We start from the raw sequence: 25,428 nt of genomic DNA on the forward strand, positions 1-25,428 counted from the left end.
ATTTAGAAATAAGCAAGTGGATATAATATTTTTAAAATCTAAAGAAATATAATTTACTCAAACTTTACTAATTATGACTTTGTGATTATTTTTACCAGGTCTGGACTGAAATTAATCTTTGCATTCTATATGAAAAAAGAGTTTACCATACAGTGACCAGTACACACAAGATTACATAAGGTCTATCTACCTACAAATGGGGACAAAATGTTAGAATTTCTAGAAAATCCATCTCTCTATCACAAATGCAGTTGTGATTTAGGCAGTTAATTAGGTTGCTTTGATGTCTTCCTTACATGCCATCCTCATCTGCAGGTAAAGCAGATGGGTGGATAGTGAGGGCAAGTGCATCAGTCCACAAAAGAATGGAAATGAGACTTCATTAACCTATAGGAGCCCATTTATGGCTTAAAAGTAGCAGCATAGATGATATTTATGTTCATTTGCAAAATGTTTTCATAGTTGAGAACTTTATGTATCAGGGCAAAAATTAGAATATTTAAGTATAGAAGTAACTAGATATATTTTAATCAATACTTCAATTTGAACACTAACAAAATGGTACTTCACCTTATCTTTATGTAAGCAACATTATTTTTATGTAAAAGCAACATTACCTTTTATATTGTAACATTAGTAATGTGTTTCACTGTGTGCTAGCTCGATATAGTTGAGCTCATATATTTACAAGTTGCAAGAGGATATATGTCTTTTAGGCTGAGAAAACAAATACCACACTCACCTTGAACAAGTTGAAGATATTATAATTGTGGAAACCCTAAAGCAAGATATCAAGTTGGCTGGCACCATAAAAGTGCAAGATAATAAAAATGGCAATTAATAATGGTGTGCAAATATCAAGGGGTTTCCCCAGTATTTTCAGACACCCTAAATCATTTTTTTCTCATGATTTATCATTTGTAATACATTAAAATGTTGGATGAGTCAAACAGTGCATAGTTTCTTTCATGCTTATTGGTTGGTATTTTAGTGGATAGATGAGATAGAAGAGAATGCTTAAATGCATCAAGTCTGGGTGTAGACCATTCAGGAAATAATGGTGTAAGGGGTAGGACACCAATTACATTCCTGTTGTCCTTCTCCTTTCCTATTACTTCACATTCTTGGTCCAATGCCCTAGGCTAGGAGGTGCTCACAAATGATTATATTACCAGCATAGGTACAATGACCCCTACTCCTAGCGGTCCAGTTTATGATCCCTGGGACCAGGGTGGTTTTTACTGCGGTATTTGTTGTTGCTTTAATATGACAGAGGTCCTGACTCCTTGATCCATTATCTGAAAAAAAGTCTCTCTTGTTCTTGGTAACAATTTTCTACAATCCAAAGTTATGCTTACATGATGGCACGATGTTGAGTGCCAGAGATCCCCTTTATACCACTAAGAGTCAAATAACATTCTGCCCTTGAATTCTCAAGCTGGTGAGGACCCCTTTTTATTTTGGATCAGCATTTCCCTCTGGAAGACAGTATGTATAAGTTGGTTCTCAGTTACAGGAATTCTTAGAAGAGGAAATACTGTCCAGGCTTATTTCACTCTTGCCTGCGCTAGAATATTCCAATGGAATATAATTCAATAATATATTTTTTCCAAAAATTATTTATGATGGTTTCTAATAGAAGCAATTACACAATCAAGGTAATAAAATAGAAGTTGTAAATAAGGAACGAAGAGGGCAAGAGTGTGTTAAGATGGAGCCTTACGTTTAGTCTCTGCTTCCTAGTGGCTAGGCCTACAAGGGAGGCATGGAGCTGTGTTCTTCACTATGAAGAAGGAAGCATATTGTACCTCATGGGAGGGGATGTGATATGAATGTTATCACATGGTACTTTATATTAGGAGCATTTACTGCTAAGACAAACAATGTTTTCAATTATAGTTTTGAAATTACAAATGACCAACTTGAAATTTGAAATGAAAATAAAGCAGCCAATGTCCTATGGCAGTTTCTTGTAGAACTAGAGTAAAGAAGAGAGAAAGAAAAGGAGATAAAGATAACCCAAGGAGGAGGTTTTCCAGTGAGGGTGTTTCTTGAGGAACCCTTTGAAAGAACAGACGTCTTAGCTCAGAGGACGTTGAAGAATCTGTTCCTCAGTCAGCTACATCACACTCCCTCCCCCTCCCACCGGATGTAAAGAAAGACATTTCCTGACAAAACTAAAATTCATATCCATTACATCACGGTGGACACAATCTCACGTTCCTTTTGGAAATACACTAACACTTTATTTATTTAGGGTCTTCACAAGGATGAAGAAAGTTGCCAAAACACGGGGAAAAAAAGACCTTGGAGTGACGAAATTACCTAGTGCTGTAGTTCAGGGAAGGTACCGGAGAAAATAATAAAACTGGAAGAGACCTTTCATATGACTCTTCAATTACTTATTTTTTTTAGAAACTGTTGGCCCTGAGTCATTTTGCTGATGGCTGCACAGCTCCTGAGTGTTAGAGCAGGCACCACACACCATTACAACACACCATTACATGACACACCATTACATACCATTACAACACACCATTACATGACACACCATTACATACCATTACAACACACCATTACATGACACACCATTACAGCACACACCATCACAACAGCTGTGTGCTCAGCTAACCTTCTCTCCTCCACTGATGTGCTTCTTAGGCTCAGCTTACTCTTATTTTGGATACAACAATAGCAACATTTCCCAGATGGAAGAGATTAAGAGCATCAAATCATAGAAGAGAGCTGGTATTGATGTTAAGGCCGTCAGAATGACCATAGTAAGAAGTGATAACCAAGGAGAAACAAAAGCTATAAAAAGAGGTAAAACAATTGAAAGCACAGCTGTTTATGTTGGGCAAGTGTGAGGCAAGTCATTTCCACAGCTCAGCAGCCCCGGAGACTAATGTACTACAGAGTGTATTATTTAGCAAATAGTCTCCTGGTTACAAGCAACACATTGTTCCAGCAACAGTGGGCTGTGACAGTGGGCAAGTCCCTGTCTTCATAGAGCTTATGGTCTATGGGGGAGAGGCAGGCAGGAGACAAGTAGACAAATAAATATTTATAAATTCCCTGAAAAAAATGAGGCAGGGCTGGGCGGACACAGGGAGATGGGGTACTGCCTTGGACATGGCCATCCGGGAGCCTCTCCAGTAAGCATAGATCCAAATAAAGTACAAACATTTTTGCTCACAACAGCGACCTTGGGTCATCAAGAAAAGGTTTCAAATGTGCAGTATCATATATTTTAGAAAGATTTTCATGAAAACCATTTAAAATTACAGAAACTGTTTCGATGTTTAAAGGGAGGGGGGCCCCACCATAGCTATAAATTTCACTTAGGTGTAACACCCTGAACTCAGGTAAGGGCCAGATAAATATGAGCACATGGTGTGTCTTCACTTATAATAATACACTAGTTTTCTGTGTTTTATTTTTCACCGAAGCCACAGATTTCAAGACTCAGGGCTATAAAAAGGATTCCAGTCACTAACAACTTAAGACGCATTAAAACACTTTATATTCATTTAAAAAATGACAGTATGGGCCAACCCTGGTGGCCTAGTGGTTAAGTTTGGCAAGCTCCACTTCGGCGGCCCGGGTTCCATTCCCAGGTGCGGACCTACACCACTCGTCTTTCAGGGGCCATGCTGTGGCGGTGACTCACATACAAAAAGACAAGATTGGAAACAGATGTCAGATCAGGGCGAATCTTCCTCAGCAAAAGAGGAAGACTGGCAACAGATGTTAGCTCAGGGTGAATCTTCCTCACCAATTAAAAAAAAGAAAAATAACAGTATGATGACAAAGTAAGCTTCTTGGTGGCAGGGACTCATTTGTGAGGCTCAGAATCTGCTCCATAATCCTCACTGACTGGTTGGTTGTTAGTAATACACATTTCACCTTATTTCAAAGTCTCTTATGATTTCTCATATCGAGGATTGTATCTGTAGTTGAAGCCATCACAATCGTCATTTCAGCTGTAGTTAATAAAGGTCATCGAGCATCATTTACTACTTATATGCCAGGTTAATAGGGAATGTTTGGTAATTTCTAATCTTATTCTCTGCTCTTCTTTCTATTTAACTACGTAAATGTCAGGCTATTTGCTTTTTGTTGGAGCAGTGTAGAAAAAAACCTGTATCAAGATTTTTATAAAGTAACAATCAAATGCAGCTATCTGGAGTTTTCTACTTCCTTGATTTACTTCTAATTATATTTCACTGCACTCATTCCTACCACAAATATTGATCATGTGCCTACTACACATCAGGCTAAATGCAACAGGCAAACTCCTTGACCTCGTGGAAACCACATCCATCAGTCCTTAGTGTGATGAAGTGTGATGATGGGGAGTACTGGCTGCTTAGGGAGGATATAGGAAGAGCTCCTTTGGGATTTGGGAGTGTCAGGAAGGCTTCCTGAAGAAAAACACATTTAGGCTGGACGCATTTTAGCCACACAAAGTAAGACTAGAAAGAGGAGGTATGTTCTAGGCTTAGGAGAGAGCATGTCCAAAGACAAATGCTTATGGACCATCTGAAGAACAGAAACAGGTTAATGAGATGGAATGGCTGTGGTAGAGGATCTGAAGGGGTGAATGAGTATCAAGAACTGAGGTTGGAAAGGTAAGCAAGGCCCAGATTTTGACAGACCTTTGTATCATAGGATGGTAGGAAGTAATGAAAAGGTTTTCCATCAGAGGAGTAGCATGATCAGATGTTAATTTTAGAAACACAAGTCCAGCTACAGTGTGGAAGATGCGTTAATTAGGAGGGGCAAAAACAAGAGAGCATTAAGAGGAGTGATGCAGAAATAACACTAAGAAATGCTGGCCTGGAGGAGGCTGTCGGCAGAGGGTGTGGAGGGAAACAGAAAAATTCAAGAGATATTTAAGAGGTAGTTTTTTGGATATGGAAGATGAGAGAGAGGGAGGAGTCAGGATAATATTCAGATTACTGGTTTGTAAAAATAGTTAGTTATTCACAAAAAACCACATGCTGTGTGATTCTATTTATATGAAATGTCCAGAATACGCAAATCTATAGAGACAGAAAGTAGATTAGCTGTTGTCTAGGGCTAGGGGGTTGGAGATTGCGAGTGGATGCTAATGGGTACGGAGTTTCTTTTTGGGGTGATGAAAACGTTCCAAAATTGATTGTAGTAATGGTTGTACAACTCAGTGAATGTAATGAAAACCTTTTAATTGTATATTTTAGATGGGCGAATTGTACGGCATGTGACACAGCTCAACAAAGCTCTGCGTGTGTGTGTGTGCCGGTGTGTGTACCCATGGTATGCATGTGTGTGCATGTATATATATGTATGGATGCCTTTGTGCATCCATGTGGAACATGCAAAACAAACATTAGCCAGTTTGATACTTGTGTCTGGAGCGAGAGAGAGAGATCTGAGCAAGAGGTAAAGATTCATGACTCAGCAATAATTGAGGTCATGAAATTGTCCAAAGGTAATGAGAGGAGAAGAGATCCTAAGAGTGAATGCTAGGCAACACCAAGGTGGAGAGGGGCCCTCCAAAGAAACCAGAGAGGCCTAGGAGACTAGTTGACTTGGAAGTCAAGTGGGAGCTGCATTTTCTGCCCAGGAGGTAGGAAACTTGATTCCAACTGCTGGGAAACATTCTCTGGGTTCTATAGGGGCACAGAAAATTGCTGCTCTCTCATTATGGCAGTGGGAGTGGAAGAGTGAATAAGTATTGCACAAGGAAGGACCAGCAGGTGCACAGCATCAGGAGGATGAGAGAATGCCACTCACTGGCAGAGTTTCAAGCAGTTACCGATGGCTAGGGGAGATGGGGCTAAAGAGTAGTCCTAGGTCCAATGAAGAAGGCCTCAGAAAGGTCTGGACTTTATGCTGAAGGAATTGCTGGGCTTTTAAAGGGACTATCAAGGGAGGAACACAATAAAATTTATGGTTTAGAGAAATCTGGTATGGGCTGGAGAGACTGAGATTAGAAGCAGTTAGGTGGGGCCTGAAATACTCTAGGTGAGGAATGATGATGGTCTAAAATAGAATAGTTGCTGTGAGATTAGAGGAGGGAGATGAATCAGAGTGAGGCTTTGCTAGCAGAAGGCACACCTTAGAGTGATTGATTAGATATCAGGTGTGAGGGAGAGGGCTGATCCAGGATGACTCCCAGGTTCTTGGTTGATGGTGGCACTCATGGAGAACAGGAACATGAGAGGAAGGGCCGGCTGGCAGGGGTGATGCCAATGAGCTCTCATACTGCAAGGGAGTGGGAGCTGTGGAGTCAGAAGACCTCAGCACAGTTAACGGCCCTGACAGTTAAGTGCCTTATCTGTGTCCCAGAGTCCTGATCTGTGAGATGGGGTGCCACCTGAAGGGCTGTTCCTAGGATTAGATACCACAATGGATGTGAACACGCTTCACTCTATGCCTGGAATTTAAAAGGTGCTCAATAAACAAGTCCTTCTCCCCCTCCTTTCCTTTCTTCTACTTTCACCCTCACTCATCCATTTACATTAAGGTCCCTCTCTGGAGAGCCCCTGCTGTGATGCACTTCTCTTCCTGGGTTGATATCTGCATATCAGCTCAGAGTCACGGATCAGCAGAGGAAACTGCTGGGGGGACAGGGTGTTTGCAGGACTGTGGGAGAGGCTTGGACCTTGAGGAAGAGGAGCCAGAGTAGAGCCAAGTGTCCAGATACTCAGCCAGGGAAGGAACAGGGAAGCAGAAACCAAGCAGAGCCCTCCCTTTTGACAGGCCTAGTGTGGTCACAGCGTTCACACTGGCCCTCAGTGGATGCTATGGCTCCCATCTGATAATACAAGTGAGCCACTTACATGCAGTAGATAATAGTATGTGGAGTCTTCGGGGTTATTTAATGTTTTGGGTTTCCGGGGCCGTCTTGGGGGTCTCAATATTTTTGGCTCTTCTCCTTTAGAGATACCTACAAGAAAGGTGATCATAAACAAGTATTCAATTACAAAGACTATTATCAAGCAGTGTTTTCCTTTTGGGGTAAATAAGAAATTATATACATACAACTGGGTCTAAAATGGGGAGAAAGAGGAAAGACCTGTGGTCCCCCAACCAACCCTTATCCTTCACCATGTGCTTCCTTCTGATTTTCTAGTGGGCTAGGACTTTGAGAGGGAAGGGGAGGAAAGAAGAGGAAGGAAAGAAATGCAGTTTGGTGATGTGGAATAGGGTACAGCAGTTCAGAGGGTGGATGGGGAGACGAGTCAGAGCTGCCAGAAAACCTTTAAAAAGGGTTAGTACGCTCATAGACTCTCGCTGTCTGCACCATCCCCCAACCACCAGCCTTACACAGGCACCTAGTCATCCAAGCACTGCATGATCTTCATTTCCAGTACCACCTCAAATGTTATGGCCCAAACAAGGAGACTGCTCATTTGCAGGCTGGACTATTTTCTAAAGGCCTAATCTACTCTGTCACCAGAATTTAGAACCTCAAACAATTAGAATTTTCAGATCTGACTTTAAAAACCTTGACCAAGACAGAATAAAGTTTGTTATCTTTTTGTGCTCTTTCGGTCAATATAACCAAGTTCTCAAAGCTGTAGCAACACCATCAGAGCTTATGATGATCTGCACGTTTGCCTGTTAGTGCTCATTGCAAGTGGCTTTATATTTACAGAGCTAATAGGCCTCTCCTGAAGTATTTCTGTCTATTCTTCAAGATTCTTGGCCACCCCATCCCCCGACTGTATCTGTGCAGGGATATCTGCTCCCTGATACATCATGATCAGGGTGGGAGTCGGGTAGAGGTGTTTACTGGAGAATGGCCTACATTCAACAGATATATGAGCACACATTTCTTAGCGGGACTTTAAGGGCAGTAATAGATCATTAATGCATACAATAAAGGGGCAGTAATGATTAACCTGATCTAATCCTTAGATGTAGAAATACACAGAGAAACTGAATTTCTCTAAACCATACTAATCAAATCAAGTCAAATAGAATCAAATCAATTAACATTTAACACTTACTTACTCTGTGTAAACAACCGTGATGGCAGTCTAAACCAGTTTCAACCAGGATGGAGACTCACAGATGTCTAACTTCCTAGCTGTGTGCCCGGCCCACTAGGTGGACATACTTATCACAATAGCATTCATATTCTGACATTATCCAGCTCATTCATTTCAAAATTTATGAGAAATTGCTGGATGACAAAGATAGATCAGCTAGTTGGGAGTACTTCACAGATGTATAATGCATGGAACGATGCTAATCAGAGAAAACCATGACAATCACACATTACTGTCCTTTTTTGAATAAAACAAAAGAAAATGAGATCATTGTTAATGAGACCATGTTAATAGAGATTAGTAATAGACAGAAGGAATGAAAGTACTTTTCCAACCAATCCAGGGAGGTTCATCTCCCGTTCTCTCCCTTCTTCTCCACAGGAATAGACAGGGCTGGAAGGAATCCAAGCATCAGAGCCCTGTCTGGATCCTGTCTTAGATTGTCACAGACATAAGAGAAGATGGTAACACCTGACTTTTTGCCACCACCATAAATAGTGGTCTTTTATTTTTTTCTTTCTCCTTACTAATCAGCCCTCCCAGTGCTGACTATTAAACAGCCCCTCTTGGCTCTTGCAAAGTTTTATCATTTTAAAAGGTATTGATCATATCCACTTAAATCATTCATTTTAATCTGAATGGCAAGAAACATAAAAATATAATATCAATTTATTATGTTTTTAGAAACACGGAAGTGACCTATGACTAAATTTTAACTTGACATTAATATTATTTAAAGTCTAAATTAAACTATCAGAACATTACTATTGTAACAGAAATTAATTAAATTGAAGGTGACAAAGAATCTGAAGAAATGCCCGAGGAGTGAAAAACAAAAGAGATTCTGGGAATAAAGGAAGTCTTGCTCTTGTATCCATTTTCTCAACAAATGTTCCCCATTCCATCTGATTTCTATTACCAAGACTCTATTGAAACTGCCTTCTAGAAGGTCAAGGTTGACTATTTTATTGACAGATCCACAGGTCCTTTATCTGTCCTGGTTATCTTGGACTTCTTCTTCATTTAACATTATCGACCACCCTTGCCTTCATGACCGAGGATGAGGTTTCTGAGGGTGGACACCTTATCTTATTTATCTTTGCATTCCTGGCACTTAAGGAAATGCCTGACACATAGTAAATGCTTAATAAAAGTTCGCTGGAGGAGTAAATAATCACTTTGCCTCCTGGATTGAATCACCCCCCTCCCAGCTCCTTGCACTTTGCACAGGGTACTCCAGAGTGATGACTTCCTTACACACGCCTCAGATTTCACCCTCTCACCTGACCAGGGCTCCTGCTCTAATTTATTATTCCCTAATTTTTTATTCCATCTCAAACTCTCAGACTCAAATGAACCAGTGGTCGCCTTTCTTCTCCCTCTAGGATTCTGTATACCACAACCTCGATGCTCCATTATTTCTGTCCCCCAGGTTCAAAATATTGATGTCACCTTTTCCTTATCCCTCTTTCTCATTTCCTATAAACAGGCAATCATCAACTTCTGTCCATTTTTTGATACATTCTTTGGAATGTCAAATATTCATCCACCATTTCTTCTCATTTACCATTGCTACCACTCTGGGCTAAACAGCTTGTTTAATAATTGTGGCAGTCTTAATCTGGTTTCCATGCCTCATCTCATAAATGAAAGTCAGATTTTCCTTCCTTAAACACCACTCTGTGAAATTTAATTTTTCAAAAATTTATGATGCTTCTTTTCTCCTTCTTCATTAAGCCTGAACTTCTCCTAAATCCAGATTACTTACAATCTCAGCAGTTCCAATTTTATCTCCCACTTCCCCAAAATGAGCTATCTCCACTGGTCAGCCTAGTTACTTCACTGGCACCCTGACACACCATGTTTATAGCTATCACTTTGCTTATTTTCATCTTCTCGTAGAAAAGCTTTTCAAAGCCTCACTGAAATATTCAGCATCCTTCCATGCCTGCCTCCAGTCCTGTCTCTTCCACAAAGCTTTCACTGACTGTCCATGTGAACATCAACAGTACTTACAGGCTGTACAAATCATTTGAAACATGTTATGGGCTGAATTATGTCCCCTCAAAATTCATATGTTGAAACCCTAACCCCCAGTCCCTCAGAATATGAGTGTATTTGCAGAAAAGGTCTATAAAGTGAGGTCATTAGGATGGGCCCTAATCCAATATGACTGGTGTCCTTATAAGAAGAGGAGATTAGGACACAGACTCACACAGGAGGAAGACCATGCAAAGACAAAGGAGACGACGACCATCTGCAAGCCAAGGAGAGAGGCTCAGAAGAAACCAACCCTGTCAACCCCTTGATCTTGGACTTCTAGCCTTCAGAACTGTGAGGAAATAAATTTCTGCTGTTTAAGCCACCCAGTCTGTGGAACTTTGTTATGGCAGCCCTAGAAAAATAATATAAAACCTTACTGTGCTCACTTGTGATTTTTTTTATAGTGGGACCATATGTTTTTGGATGGTGGGGACCAATGACTTAGGTTGCGATGCCTCCTGCAAGTGGTAGGTGTTTGGAGATGCTAAGAGGTTTGACTGATCCCATTTTAGCTTAGAGACACAGTGCTAAGTGAATAGCAGACACTAATATACTTTTATTAACTGGATCACCATTGTCACCAGATATAAAAATAAATTCCTGATGCTTTAAAGATAAATGTAAATAAAAGAATGAACAAAACTCTTGAAAGAGAATCCAGAGGACTTCATGAACAATGTAGGGGTACAAGTGTCTTAACCAAAATTCAGAAGTCATAAAAATGGTAGACATATTTGCCAATTAAAAAGTAGATGAAAACCTTAATATGGCAATGAAGTCAAAACATACGTAATAGATTTGGAACACTAAATTTACAACACAGATGACAAAGTGTTGATATTTCTAATACACAAGAGTGCTAGCAAATGACTACAAAAATACAGACCAACAGAAAAATGGGCAAAAGATATAAACAGGAAGTTCAAGATGAGCAAATCCAAAAAGCCAATCAGCACGGGAAGACACTGGACCTTGCCAGTAGACATGGAAATATAAATTAAAATAACAAGGAAATATCATTTGACCTTAGACACACGAGCAAAGGTTAGAAAGAAGAATAACACTGCTGAACAGGATGTCAGAAAACGTGTATTCTCACAAACTGTTGAAGGAAATGTCAGTTGTTAGGGCCTTTTAGGAAAGCAATCTGTCAAAACCAAAAATACCTTTCAATTCAATAACCCTACCCCTGGGGACTTAGCCCATTAAATTAAAATCCTAGTATACAAGGACGTTTTCAAAGATGCTTACTTCAACATTTTTCATAGTGGCAAAAAACCGAAAGAAAGTGAGTATCTAACAATAGGGAAAAGGTTTAAATTATTGTGATCCACACATGGAACAGTATATAGCCATTAAAAAGAATGAATTATAGCTATTCCAGTTGACCTGCAGGGATTCCTGCCAAGGTATTGAAGGAAAAAAGCAAGATGTATAAATATTTATACTATGGTCCTATTTCTATGAAACAGTGACAAAAATCTCTATATGTGTATGTGTGTATAAATGCATGTATGCATACCTGCAAAAAACATGAAAGAAACCTGTTTTAAAGTAAGTGTTCCTTTGAGGGGAGAGGAATGTGGATTGGGGAGGGAAAACAGGGGGAATGAAACAGGAAAAAAAAACTGCATTAAAAAGAATCCTGGAATGTATAGTATGTTCACATTTGTGTAAAATTATAAATATGCATGTATGTATATATTTCTAATAGAGATAAAAAATGTTAAAATGTGTTGAATTTTCAGAATTTCTGTATCTTCTTGTATCTTGTATATTGCAGAATCTGCTTCAGTGTTAGTTTATTGACTTTTTTCTTCACCAGGACAATCTGAAGCAGAGGGCTGACTATTCTTAAAGGGGGTCTCACTTAGGATATCACCATGCAAAGTGGGCAGCCAGTAAATGAACATTACTGATGAATGTATTCAACAGGGTCTGATTGCTCAGATTAAATTTCCCCAGACTATTTTGTATTTTTGAAGAGCAAACTTCTCAGCATACAAATATTTCAGAAAGGCATAAGTTTATTTTGCCCTCTACATTTTTGTTCCTTTGGGGGCATAAAAATACCGTTTGCTAACATCATTCCAACCCCTTAATTACAAAAGTGACATAAACATTTATAATCACAAATTATCAGCAGCATATCAATGTTGGCAGTAGCAAAATTAGGTTTGTGACTATTTCATGTGATGTGCATGATAAATATTAGCTTGTAAAGGTTACTGCTATATTAAATAGCCAGAAGGTAAAATATTTGTTTATATTGTAGTTCTGGTAATAATTTCACTAAGTGTTTTAGTTTACCAGGAAAGCACATTTTTTTAATAGTGAATGGACAAATATCTCAACATTTTGCATTCAGAAGATAGATTTAAAACCCATTGCCAATATTTGCTTTAGAAAATTACATTTTAATGATAATTACATAATTTTACTTAAATATACAAGCACAGTATAATTTGCATAAGTATCACGTCTAAATTAGATATTAGCAGAACAGAAATGCACTTATGTTATTGTAATTTCTTCTTTAAGAAATCTAGTTTTTAGTTTTTGTAAATTTCCATTTACTCCTGACAGTCTGTGAACTTTAAGCAATACAGTGACCTACAGGAAATGTTAGAAGGCAGGAATATTCATTACTGCTTGTCAAAGGCAGGATTCACCCCAGTCAGGGTTGCACCCTGCCTTCCGGAAGCTGCTGTACCTGCCTTTCACCCCATCTGCCCTTCAGCCAGGCTAGCCACTCCTGAAGACAACTGGTTCCTGGTTCTGCACTGGTCCTCACTGGCTTGCACTGCCTCATGCTCTGAGCTCCTGGAGACATTTCCATTTCTCATGGTTGCCCTGGATCTGGCCACTTGCTTTACTCTAGTCTGAGGTCCATCTCTGTTCTCTTGGGTCTACTGAGGTGAAGAGTGGTAAGGGTAGGTGCTTCTCTTGCTCTGAGTGTCCTGAACATGTTAGGATGTCTTACTGTTCATTGGGTCTGACTCACAGGCTTCCTCTGACCTTCTCAACAGGCAGCTACCAGCCCCCATCCCCTTTCAGAACTGCTCAAGCGATTCCTTTGGCTCTTCCTTTTCTACTAGCTGACCACCGAGGCCTTAGAGCCAACTTATACCTATACTTATCCTATAGGTCACGGGCTTTAAGCTTTTGGCCATTCTCTGATCTGGGTATGTTGCACTAATATCCAGAACCTTGAAAATTGATCACTTAATTTTTTAATTACACTCTTAGGTTTAGGTACAGAGCTGTTCTCAGCCTGTCCTTCATGTCTCTTCTCGTTGTGTCACAGGAGAAATAGAGGAGAATAAAGCAGCACTGTTTGTGGGGTAAGACCAATAGACATGCCCTCTGGATTATCATTTGTCTCTTGAATAGGATCACTACATATCTACTTCTGTCATCTCTGTTGGGCTAAGGTCATGGATTACAGCCCTCAAAGGCTAGTTAGTTTTGTTCTAGTCCACGGGGTTAGGTTACAGCCTTACTCCCAGCCACGTTGCATACATGTGCACAGTATGTACACAAAAGGAGGGCGCCCTAGCAGAGGCATATGAAAATGCACACAGCAATGCTGATGGTGTCTTCTTGAGAGTGCCATCTTTGTTGGGGATAGGGAACTGTTATGCTGAACTGTGAGCATGTGTCCTGTGTATGACCATCCATGGGTCTACGGATACAGTCAGACAACAAAATACATGCAAGTGGAGAATATTGATCTTAATCTATCTGAAAAATACCTGAGTATATAGCCTGAGGTGAAACCTATGGTAATTTTTCCCAAGGAGCCTACTTTTAGAAAATTATTAACCGTTCATAGTCATTTTCTCAGATTGGCCTTAAACAGAATAGAAAAACATGACCTGATTTTAAACAAGCAACACTTAGTTTTTTCTTGCCCTCTGCTCATACTTCATAACACACAGACAGGTGGTTCCTATGAAGGTGAGGTGAAATACACCAATATTTTTAAAAAGCTGTTATTCCTTATTAGAGCATGTCTGGTCACAAGCATGGCTGGAGGACATGCCAACCAAGCTTTCAGTGGCTCAAGACAGCCTGGCAACAGAGATGACACATCAGCAGATAACACTCTAGTCTTATCACACATGGCTACGGAAGCTCTGAACCAGACTGTAGTAACATTATTCAGGTTCTTAATTTTGTACAGAATGGGACGCCAAGTCAGCAAAGGATGGAGAGTGTCCACTCTACTGGAGAGTGAGCACCAGTCACTTGGCTTTTCTAGAGCTCTATGTGTAGGTGCTCTTGTTAATGAACCACCTAACATGGGGGAAGATTAAGCTGACTTATTTACAGTATTCCAATTCCGATTCTTCAACATTTTATGCTATATGCTATAGTTAGATCAGCTAGCAGCTTGCCAAGGTTATTATTTGAAAAATGAATTTTAAGGGCTGTTAATATTCCATATATGAATGTGTCATTATTTATTAACCATTTTCTTATTGTCTAATTTTATTTTTGCCATGTACATAAATTTTTCTTTTTCAGCTCTGATGATTTCCTTTAGGCTATGTTCTCATAAGTGGGTTTACTGGGTCAACGATATAAAACTATTTCAATTTTTTTTTTTGCATATTGCCAAATCATTTTTCAAAATGTTGACTCTTTACAGTCTCACCATTAGTGTTTGAGAATAATTAAATTAGCACATTCTCATCATTGTTAAATATTTTTTTCATCCTCACCATTTTGATAAGTGAAAGTAACTTGTTTTAATTTGTATTTTTTATTTCTAGGGCGATCATATATATGCTTATTTGATATTTACATCTGTTCTTTTATAAATAAATGTCTTGTGACCATGTTCCTATTGGGGGTGTTAATATTTTTCCTAACAATTTATAGGAGCTCTTTCTACATTACACATGCTAACCCTTTTTCCATTTGTTGTAAATATTTTATCCAGATTATCTTTAGCTCTTTAACTTTTAATAATGCTTTCTAATCTCTAGAAGGTTTTAATGTTTATGCAGTCCAAATCTATTACAATTTTCCATTGTAATTCCTTTTATTACTTCTTATGCTTTGTCCTTTCCTAAGCAGAGACTGCGAAATACTCAGCTTATATCATCTGGTTTCTTTTGGTTTGTTTATTTCTTACATTAAAATCATTAATATATCTGGAAAATATTTGGGCATTCAGCATAAGGTAAGAGTATCCTATTTCTTCTCCCCAAATCAGAAAAATTTTAAGCATTATCCATCCATTTCTTATTGGTTTGCTGTGTATCTTTTTGTGATAGGCTTTTATAAATACTAGGGTCAATTTTAGGGCGATCTATTCTGTTCCATTAATCTGTGGTTGATTTTTACAACAGAGGCATATGGTTTTAATTATTATAGCTTTATATTATTCATTTTACTATCTACTAAGGAAAGTCCTCATTTATAGTTACTCTTTTTTTCTGAAATTTACAAATGATCTTTAGGACATTTTCTTAACTTCCAAAGAAAATCTCACAGAGATTGAATGCAGTTATTTTTAAACCTAGAAATTAATTTTAGAATGGTCATGTTACAATATTTTATCTTCCAATCCAGAAACATAGTGTGTCATCCACGATCCACCTCTTCTTTCTGTCTCTTGTGGTTTTCTTGCTAGCTTTATTTCAAGGTATTAAATTTTTTTGTTATTATTTCCAATGGGCTCTTTTCCGTTATATATTTTTATAGGAAACAATATCTATATACTTATATCTACATAGCCTTGCTGAATTTTATTGCTAGTACCAATCATTATTTTGATTCATTCTTTGCATTTTTAAGGTCAAAATTCATGTTGTCTACTAATACTTGCACAATCTTATCTTCTCCTTTTTCAATAGTTATGCTTTTAGAAACTTGTTTGCTGTCTCATTGTATCAGCCAGAAATTCTCAAATAATATTAAAAAGTGCTGTTATTAGCATCCCTATCTTGATCCTGCTTTTGAATGGAACTGCTTCCAGTGTTTTAGTTAATTATGATGTTGACAATTGGTTTAAGAAATATATTCTTCACATTGCTAAAGAATCTCCTTCTATTTCTAATTTAGTAAGAGTTTTGCTTTTCATCAAGACCAGGCGTTAGATTTTTTGAAAACTGTTTCAGCACTTATCAAGATGACTTTTTCCTTTTGACTTTTCGATATTGTGTTACATTAATATGTGTTATTTGGATAGCCTTTAAATGTAATATTGCATTCAATTAGCTTGTGCCATACTTAGGAGTTTCACCTCTAAATCTCTAACTGAGATTGATTCATAGCTCTCTTCTCCTTTCTTCCCTGTCTCCCTTCCTCCCTCCCTTCTTTCTCTCTAAAATGTTATTTGTCAGACTATGGATCTAGGGTACACGACCTTCATAAAATAGGTAGCTTTCTATATTTTTCTTTCTATATTTTTCTGATCTGTTTTTCTCAAACAGATCACATAGCATGGGACTTATCTGTTCCATGAACTTTGACTGCAATTGCTTGAAACACTAGGAGTTCTTGGAACCTTTTTTTGAAGGTAATTCTTTGACAGACATATCATCACATTAACTATTTCTTTTCAGAAGTTTGTTTTTCAGACCCAAATTGTCTCTGTGAAATTGACTGCATTTATAGCATGCCAAGATTTTAGTATTATCAACTATAGTTGTTATAATCTTGTTCTTATTTCTAATTTTTTTGTGGCTTCTTTTTTAGGTAATTAGTTGGGAATTTGCCTATTTTGTTGTTTCATTTTCAGAAAACACTATCTTAGCTTCATTTAGATATTTGGTGTATTTCTGTCTTATTGTAATTATTTCTCTTTTCTGTTTTTCCTGGGGTTGAATAATATTTGTTTTTTGTTTTTTTTTTTAAATTTCTTACCTTACATCGCTTTTTCATTATTTTCTCTCAATAAATAATGAAAACATTTAACAATTTGAATTTTCCTAGGAATATAGATCTAGTTGCATTACACTCATAGTTTTAAAATGTGGCTATTCTCATTTTTATTATTTTGAAATAATTTATAACTCTAATTATAATTTCTTCACTTCAGATTATCTTATTGAGTTTTAATTTGCAGATTTGTTTTTTCACTTCTATCTTAATTGCATCATGGTCAGAAAATGTAATCTGGTTCAATTCTGATTTTGGGGAGTTTATGGACTGTCACAGTACGTCCAGTTATAAGAAAAATTTTAAAAAACGCTAGGTATTTTAAAAGAAGGTATTTTCTCTATGTGATATGAAATTTTAAATACACTCTATGTGAATTTACCTTGTTGATTATATTATTTTATCAAATATGCTATATAATTTCCCTTTGAATTGATCTTGTGTGGCTAAGTGATATGAGGTCAAAATATGTAGAGAAAAAACAGTTTCCAGTGCTGCTAACATTGTTGACCTTTTTGTGCATTTTTATCAAAAAAATTAATGGGAAGTTAGAAGGAAGTATATTGTTCATTGCTCTCTTGCTTCCAGGTTAGCTCTGTGCCCTCTGTAGGTTAGTGTAGATAAAAATTATGAAATGAGGAGAAATAATTTGGGTGCAAAAATTTTAGCTGTTTCCATCCAAGGCTTCTAGGTCCAGTGTTTTGTCTGAACTAATTTAGTTAACTCATCAGAAATCCATACTTCGGAGTATAAACTTGTACTGTTTTATATGATTAGTATTTAATATAATTAAAATGCTAAAAATAAATGATTCTCACTGAATTGTAAGGTCGTAAAAAAATCATTTGGTTTTGGATACTGAAGGCTATTGTTTTTCTAAGAGTTTTAGGGAATTAGTATTACTTCTTACGAAGAAAGGAGCAGCAAAAAAAAATAGGAAGAGAAGTTCACCAGAGGGATGTTGGGTGGGTAGCAATATCATTTCTGAAATCTCTTTACTTTTACCTTTAATGAAAAAATATTCCTATAAAATATCTGACCCACCATTATCTGAGTAAGTATGTTTATAGATACATACGGAGATAGATTCTTTGGTAGATTGCAAAACGCATTTCTAGCTGCCAGCATTACACGGGCAAATGATAGGCATACCTCAAAAATAAAGCAGATCATATCTGCACCATAATAACTGAAAATATTAGGGTTATTGCATGAATCTAAATGCCGTAAAATTTAGAAATAAATGGAAAATTGCTATTTTTTTCCTGACATTTACTCTGAAAGCAACATAAGAGCATTTTCATGATATCTACTGCATACATGCACGGCAAGGGACGGCTTTGATTTGGTGTTGAATTCACTGATGATATTATATAAAGGAAGCAGGGGAGTCATAATAGCATCCTTATTTGTTAACCTTGCAAATCATTAAAAAATTACAGCCTGTTGGATAGTCATAGCTTCTTTGTAAAAGGAGAGATAGAGAACATGCTTTTGCGTCGCCAGGGTTTATTTGTCCTACAATTAATCTTTTTCTTCTCTTCACAACGGTCAATACAAATTGCTAGGTGTATCATAATCAAGACGAAAAACATTCCCCAAAAGGAGGACTCTGCACGCCATTCAGGGAGGAATAACGCAATGTCATTGTATACTTGGGAATACAACAGCATTTATTAGGCTCTATGATCAAACGGCCATGCTCTAGTTATATAAATCCTATACCACATTTCTTTCAACAAAAATACAGGCACAGTTAGCGCCTATCCATTTCAATTTATAACAAACATTATCAAAATAAAGAAATAAATAGTTCATGTACTTACCTTATTTTTTTAAAACTTCACAATTAGCTCCTCCGTTTTCATTCGGACATACTATTACTCTTGACACTTTTGCACATTTAAAACTATGTCTCACACAAAGAGAAACCTTCTAAAATAAGGTTAGAGTTTGTTAAAATTAATTTGAAAAATTCAATTATCCTCATTTATTATCCATATTTTCTAGGGCTTTCTTTAGAATATGTAAGAAGCTTTTCCAGGCCTCTTTACATAACCCAGCTAAGGCTTACTGAGTTCTTACAACAGAGTTGGGTGTAGCAACTCTGTTGTAAGTATTTGGGGTATTTGAAGATGCCTGTAGATTTTTGGGAAGCATGAGATAATTAAAACTTCAGGTGACTCGGGCTTATTTTAATAACAGAATTCTTCGTAAATGAGCTTGATTTTGGTTTCCCAAGTGAAATTTTTTATGGTTTGCTGTGAAGGACAGTCCTGCAGGGGTGGTCTGTTGAACCCCCCTTAACAGGTTGCACAGCATAGCAACTAAATCCGCCTTGCAGGTGAGGGCAGCTGCTTGCACTTCGAGGGTCCCAATTCCATGGTTAGCAGTTCTGAGCATCTAAGGAGATAGGACTCTCTATATTATGAGAACCTCTTTTCTGATGGGAAGGAGTTTCAAAGCAGACAACATATAAAAATAAAGGAACATTTAAAGCATGCAATGTTACATTTTTCTTACTCCACTAGTTGCTATGCTTTGCTCCACTATAACGTTTGGAGGAAATTAAGCAGCTTTCCAGCCAATTACTAAGCAGTTATTGAATGTCTATTGTATGATGAATAAATATGCTAGGGTCACTGAAAAATGAGTATACGGCATATCACATGGTCCTGCTTGCAAAGGGTTGACAATCTGCTGGAGGAAGATAAAACTAAACTACATGAAATCACTTGGAGGATAACTAGTTGCAGACTGTCTAGTGATAATCTCCTCCCTCCAACCAGTGTGCACCTGAGTACCTGTGCGAAGTGTGTGATGTCCATAGGTGTATAAAGATAACTGTGGGAAAATCACTAGAATTGGAAGAACAGGGAATGGGTGGTAGGAATTCTTGTTTTTTGGGCAAACTCAGGCTGTTTTATAAAGAAAACTAGAGTCTAAAATTTAGGATGGAGTTTGCCTATCCTGAGATAAAACAAGGCCGTCCAAAGTTACCATTATGCATCTAGAACCATTGCAGAGATTAAATACTGACTACACACTATCTGGCCCAATTTCCAACCTCAGTTGGAATTCTAGATTTTACCATAAACTTTTATAAACTGTCAAGGAGTTTTTGTAAAAAAACAGTTGCATAGATCATTAAAATATATGAATATAGATTATATCCAATGATAAAGCCTAGCAAATATTGGAGGTGAATCTCCCAGAAAGTAGCACAATAATTATTTGCATCCACCTTTTCCATTTGTGTATATTCTAATATTTATAAAACCTCTGGGGAATTTAGTAAGCAATTGTTAATGCGTAAGAAATTCAGTGGATATTTTATAGTTCTCTTCCCACCTGCTCTGTTGGCATCATTCTGCACAACATCTTAAAAACCCTCTTCCCATGGTTTCTGAGGTACTGGCTCCCTGGTGTTCTTCCCACCTCTCCTGTTGCTTCTCTGCTGGTTCCTCTCTCCCTGACCAGTACATGTCTGAACTGTTGCTCTGGGTTGTCTTCTCTTCTCACTGCAGGTGGATTTCCTGGACCATCTCATCTACTCAATGGCTTCAGTCACCATGTACATGTCCACCTGCCTACCTGGCAGGTCATCTACCGACTAACCATGGCTTGGAGCTGTTTACCTTCTCAGCCGCCACTTCATCCAAACCACCATCATCTCTTGCTAGCCTTCCATGTTTCCCCTCACGCCATCAAATTCCATTTATACAATGCAATCAGAACGATCTTTCAAAAATGCGGTTGTCTCTAGCAGGGTTAAATTGTCACAATTCAGATGTACAAAAATGTAACTTTATTTTCTTAAAACTAGACTTAATTCCTACTTCTTAATGCTCATTTCTATTTTCTAGCATGACATTATTTTTAACGAATTTTTAACAAATAGTTAAGCTCAGATGCTTTCAATTTTCTTAGTGTCTTCTGAGTAAACTTAGTCATTTCAGGTTTCTGACTCTCCTGTTTTTCTCTCTGGGCCACATCTAAGTTGGGGTTGGGGGTGGGGGACTTCTGCAGCTTCACAGAGATAGGAGATAGGCCTTTCAATGGAAATAGGCCCTCTGCTCTGTAGCTATTCTTGGCTTTTCATCAGCATCTGCGACAGAAACTACCCTCTAGTCTCTGGTCACTGGCATCCACTACAGCCCCCAATGTCCTCCCTTACCCCTTGGTTCTGGGTTGTCAGGTCCACCCAGATCCCTCTGTGTCTTCAGGCCACTTCAGGCCCTCTCTCAGGCACTTCCTCTGCTACTCTTAGGGACATGGGACAATTCAGATGTCTGCCAATTTAACCTTAAACAAGTGTAGTAGAATATGTAACCTCTCTACATGTGCACAGAAGAAAAAGGCTCTCCTCTTAAACCTGAAGAGTTAAAGAAATGTCACTGAATTACAATCCTCTCCCTATAAGCTAAGAATTGACTTCTGATCTTCTTAGGTTTATGAAAAAAATGGCAGATTGAGGAATAAAGTGAACAAGTTTGACTTTCTAGCAAAATTTTGCTGCTTTTAGGCCTATTCAAAATCCTTGACAAAGGACTCTTGAAAAAGAAAAATGAGTTGGAGGCATCACACTTCCTGATTTCAAGCTATATTATAAAGCTGTAGTAATCAAAACAGTCTGGTACTGGCATAAAAACAGACACGTAGACCAATGGAACAGAATAGAGAGCCAGAAATAAAGCCAAGCATATATGATCAACTAATTTTGACAAGGGCACCAATGCAGAAGGATAGTCTCTTCAATAAATGGTGCTGGGAAAACTGGATATCCACATGCAAAAGAATGAAATGGGACTCTTATCTCACACCATACACAAAAATCAACTAAAATTGGATTACAGACTTAGACATAATACCTGAAATCATAAAAATCGTAGAAGAAAACAGGGAAAAAGCTCCTTGACATTAGCTTTGGCAATGATGTTCTGGATTTGACACCAAAAGCTCAGACAACAAAAACAAAAATCAGTAAGTGGGACTATATCAAACTAAAAAGCTTCTGCACAGCAAAGGAAACCATCAACAAAATAAAAAGGCAACCTATGGAATGGGAGAATATATTGGCAAACCACATATTGGATCCAAATATATAAGGAACTCATACAACTCAACAGTAAAGAAACAAGCAACCTGATTAAAAAATTGGCAAACGACCTGAATCCACATTTTTTCAAAAAAGACATACAGATGGCCAACAGTATATGACAAGGTGCTCAGTATCACTAAACATCAGGGAAATGCAAATCAAAATCACAATGAGATATCACCTCACACCTGTTAAGATGTCTATTATCAAAAAGCAAGAGGAACAAACGCTGGTGAGGATGTGGGGAAAAGGGAACCCTTGTGCACTGTTGGTGGGAATGTACGCTGGTACAGCCATTATGGAAAACAATATGCAGGTTCCTGAAGAAACTAAAAACATAACTGCCATATGATCCAGCAATCCTCCTTCTGGGTATATATCTAAAGGAAATGAAATCAGTACCTTAAACGGATGTCTGTGCTCCCCTGTTCACTGTAGCATTATTCACAAGAGCAAAGATATGGAAACAACCTAAGTGTCCTCCAACCAATGAATGGATAAAGAAGATGTGGAATATATAGATATATAGATAGATATGTAATGGAATATTATTCAGCCTTGAGAAAGAAGGAAATCCTGCTATTTGTGACAACATGGATGAACCTGGAAGACATGCTAAGTGAAATAAGCCAGACACAGAAAGAGAAAAACTGCATGATCTCACTTATACGTAGAATCTAAAAAAGTCTAATACATAGAAGCAGAGAGTAGAATGGTGATTACCAGGGGTGGGGAGGTGGGGGAAGTGGGGAGATGTTGGTCAAAGGGTACAAAGTTGCAGTTAACGTAGGATGAGCAAGTTTAGAGATCCAATGTACAGCATGATGACTATAGTTAATAATACTGTATTGAACACTGGAAATTTGCTAAGAGAGTAGATTTCAGGTGCTCTCATCCACCCCCCCAAAAAAGTAACTATATGAGGAGAAGATATGTTCATTAGCTTGATGGTAGTAATCATTTCACTGTGTATACGTATATCAAATCATCATGTTGTACACCTTAAATATACACAACTTTTATTAAACTTGCACACACAAGTCCCTGAGATGTTCAAAAGTGCAAGTCATGGCAACACCTCAGCAGCCTCCACTCCCTCCCTAGGAAGGTGCCCTCGCCCCCCCTTCCCGCTGACGACTGGGCTGAGCTGCTTACACAGGCAACACCTGCTGGCTCCCCTGCTCTCCCACCCCACAGCACCTCACTGCCCCACACTCCCCAGGGCTACCACACGCACAACCAGAGGGGAGCGGAAGCCCCTGCCTCACCCCTCTGCTCCCGCCCATCAGCATGCCCTCTGGGCAAGGGTCATTTGTGGCGGTCAAACTAATGGGCCTCTGGGCTCTGACTTGTTAAGCTGCTTCTTCACAAATGAGGTTCTGGGCCGGGGTCCGAGAGCAGCAAGGGGTGGAAAGGGCCAAAGAGCCCCTTCGTGGGCAGCTTTCTTTTTTTTTTTTTTAAAGCTTCACCACAATTCTTGACTTGAAAACAATGTGGCAAGATAACTGATGGAAACATTAAGATATTTTCCCTTCCTCCCACATCAGGCAAACAGCCAGGCTCGTTTTAGTATTTTCCTGCCTAAAGCATTTCGTAGAAGCTGCATGAGGTTAGCAACTCTTCCTGTCTTTGGTAAGAGCCAAACTCACTGCAGAAATGCCGCCAACTGTCCTGGAGGGGGTGGCAAGAGAGCGGAGGGCCTCCGAGAAAGTGAGGGAAAATAAATGCAGATTCTCCCAGACAGAGGTCAGCAGGGCCCTCAGCGGTTGCCCCTGGGGAAAGTGATAAGGCCACAGAGAGGATGGCTACCTGGAGCATGTGTGGACCAGGTGAGACTCCCGACTCAACAGTTTCCTGGTGCCTCCTGCAGCTATGGGAGCAGCAGAGCCTCCTGACTTGAACGGGTCATGAGGCCAGCGAGGAGATGGGTGTCCCAACAGTAACTGCGTGGGCAAATGACCAGTGACCACATGCTCTACCTGATCCTTGGGTGGGTGCAAAAGGCCCTAGGGCCTTTGCACAGCCCTGGGAAAGGGGAGGCCCAACAATTAGAGACTGAATTCCCCACGAGCTTAGTGGAATGGGGGCAGAGTGTGATTCAGGTTGATTAGAAGAAAATTCAATAAAGACACTTCTTGTGCACCTGGGTTAGGACAGCTGAATGGAGACTGGCACTTTCCACACTCTTCTCGAGGCAGCAGACATTGACAAAAGGAATTTGTTTGCTCCCTCTTATCAAACCTGTATGCTGCCCTACCGACCCCAACTCCATCCCTTCCTGTTCTCTTCTGGTGTCATATGCCAAGTTCTAGTTAAAGTATACATAAGGGGAAAAAAGAAAAGAGGAGGAGAATGAAGTCAGAGAAAGTATGAGGTATGTGGAACATTCTGGAAAAATGCGTATCTACTTATAAGAAATGAAATGAAACGAAGGTTCTCCCCAAGACAGTTAGAACATATAGTTATTTCAAACCTGCCATAGAATAAAGGTGGGAAACTAATAAATAAGTATCGGGCATTCCCTTTCCCTTCAGGAAGTTCTAACTCTACTGATTTTTACCTGAGAGGCACTGTTGAGAAGAAACTCGTCTATTAATAGGCTTATAAGCATAGACACCCAGATAAAAAGGCTTCAATTGCTGTGACAAAATCATTTCATTCAGTTTTTTCTGCAGAATGAAATATTCTTCAGATAACTTTGATATCTAAAAAGAAGTTCATGTGTCAGATTAAGTCAAGCAAAAGAATTCAGAGAGCTGCACAGGTACACTGGGGTCTGATGAATTCCTGATCACCGTCCCCGGGACTCTCATGCACTTCGTCTCCAGGACGCATACTCTGACCCTTGTACCAAAGTCGGATAAAGTCCTCACTTGACAAAACCTCCCCTTTGTGCTGCTTGCCCATCTCACATTTTCCATTTAAAACTGCCAAACGGGTCATGCTCCACAGAGCATTCTCTCCTGATCATCTCCTTCCCAGGTTTCTGAGATCTGGCTTGTCCTCACCTGTCTGCTTCTATCCTGAGGAACCCCTCTGCAGACTTTGAGTAACCTCCCTCCGTTCCTTTCCAGTCTTCTTAGCCTGACTTCAGTGCTGCTCTCTCCTGGGTCCTCTCTTTCTATCCCGGCCCCTGTGCCTCTGTCTCATCTGTGAACGTGGCTGTCCTGCTAGATTGAATGTGGGCTCCTGCTTTTCTGCCTCCAGCTTTGCCCCCTGGAGCACTGAATCCACTCCCATTGCCTTATTAGCCGGCTCCAGGTAGATGACTTGGTAATTTTACATCTCCTCAATGTCTGGGTTGCTTAGCTGGTCAGGGTTCTAGTCCCTGATTTGGTCTTTAGAGTG

General features: G+C 38.9%; 1 protein-coding gene across 13 annotated transcripts in view; it reads right to left on the reverse strand.

Moving 5' to 3' along the window:
• MYO3A (myosin IIIA) overlaps positions 1-25,428 on the reverse strand; it is a 214,361-nt gene that overhangs the window by 4,881 nt on the left and 184,052 nt on the right. For 10 of the 13 annotated variants that reach the window (XM_087420695.1, XM_087420692.1, XM_087420690.1 and 7 more), the window contains 2 exons: positions 24,641-24,785; positions 6,828-6,934 (listed from right to left, as the gene is read on the reverse strand). The exons of 2 other annotated variants lie outside the window; for them this stretch is intronic. In XM_087420695.1, coding sequence (XP_087276821.1) covers positions 6,828-6,934; positions 24,641-24,785 — 252 coding nt within the window. The remainder of the gene's footprint in view (positions 1-6,827; positions 6,935-24,640; positions 24,786-25,428) is intronic. One more of the 13 variants, XR_015549326.1, reaches the window with a different exon arrangement.

This window comes from Ceratotherium simum, chromosome 32 (genome assembly GCF_057802395.1).
Source record: "Ceratotherium simum simum isolate JZ-2026a chromosome 32, ASM5780239v1, whole genome shotgun sequence".
In the NCBI taxonomy this organism is placed as follows: Eukaryota; Metazoa; Chordata; class Mammalia; order Perissodactyla; family Rhinocerotidae; genus Ceratotherium; species Ceratotherium simum.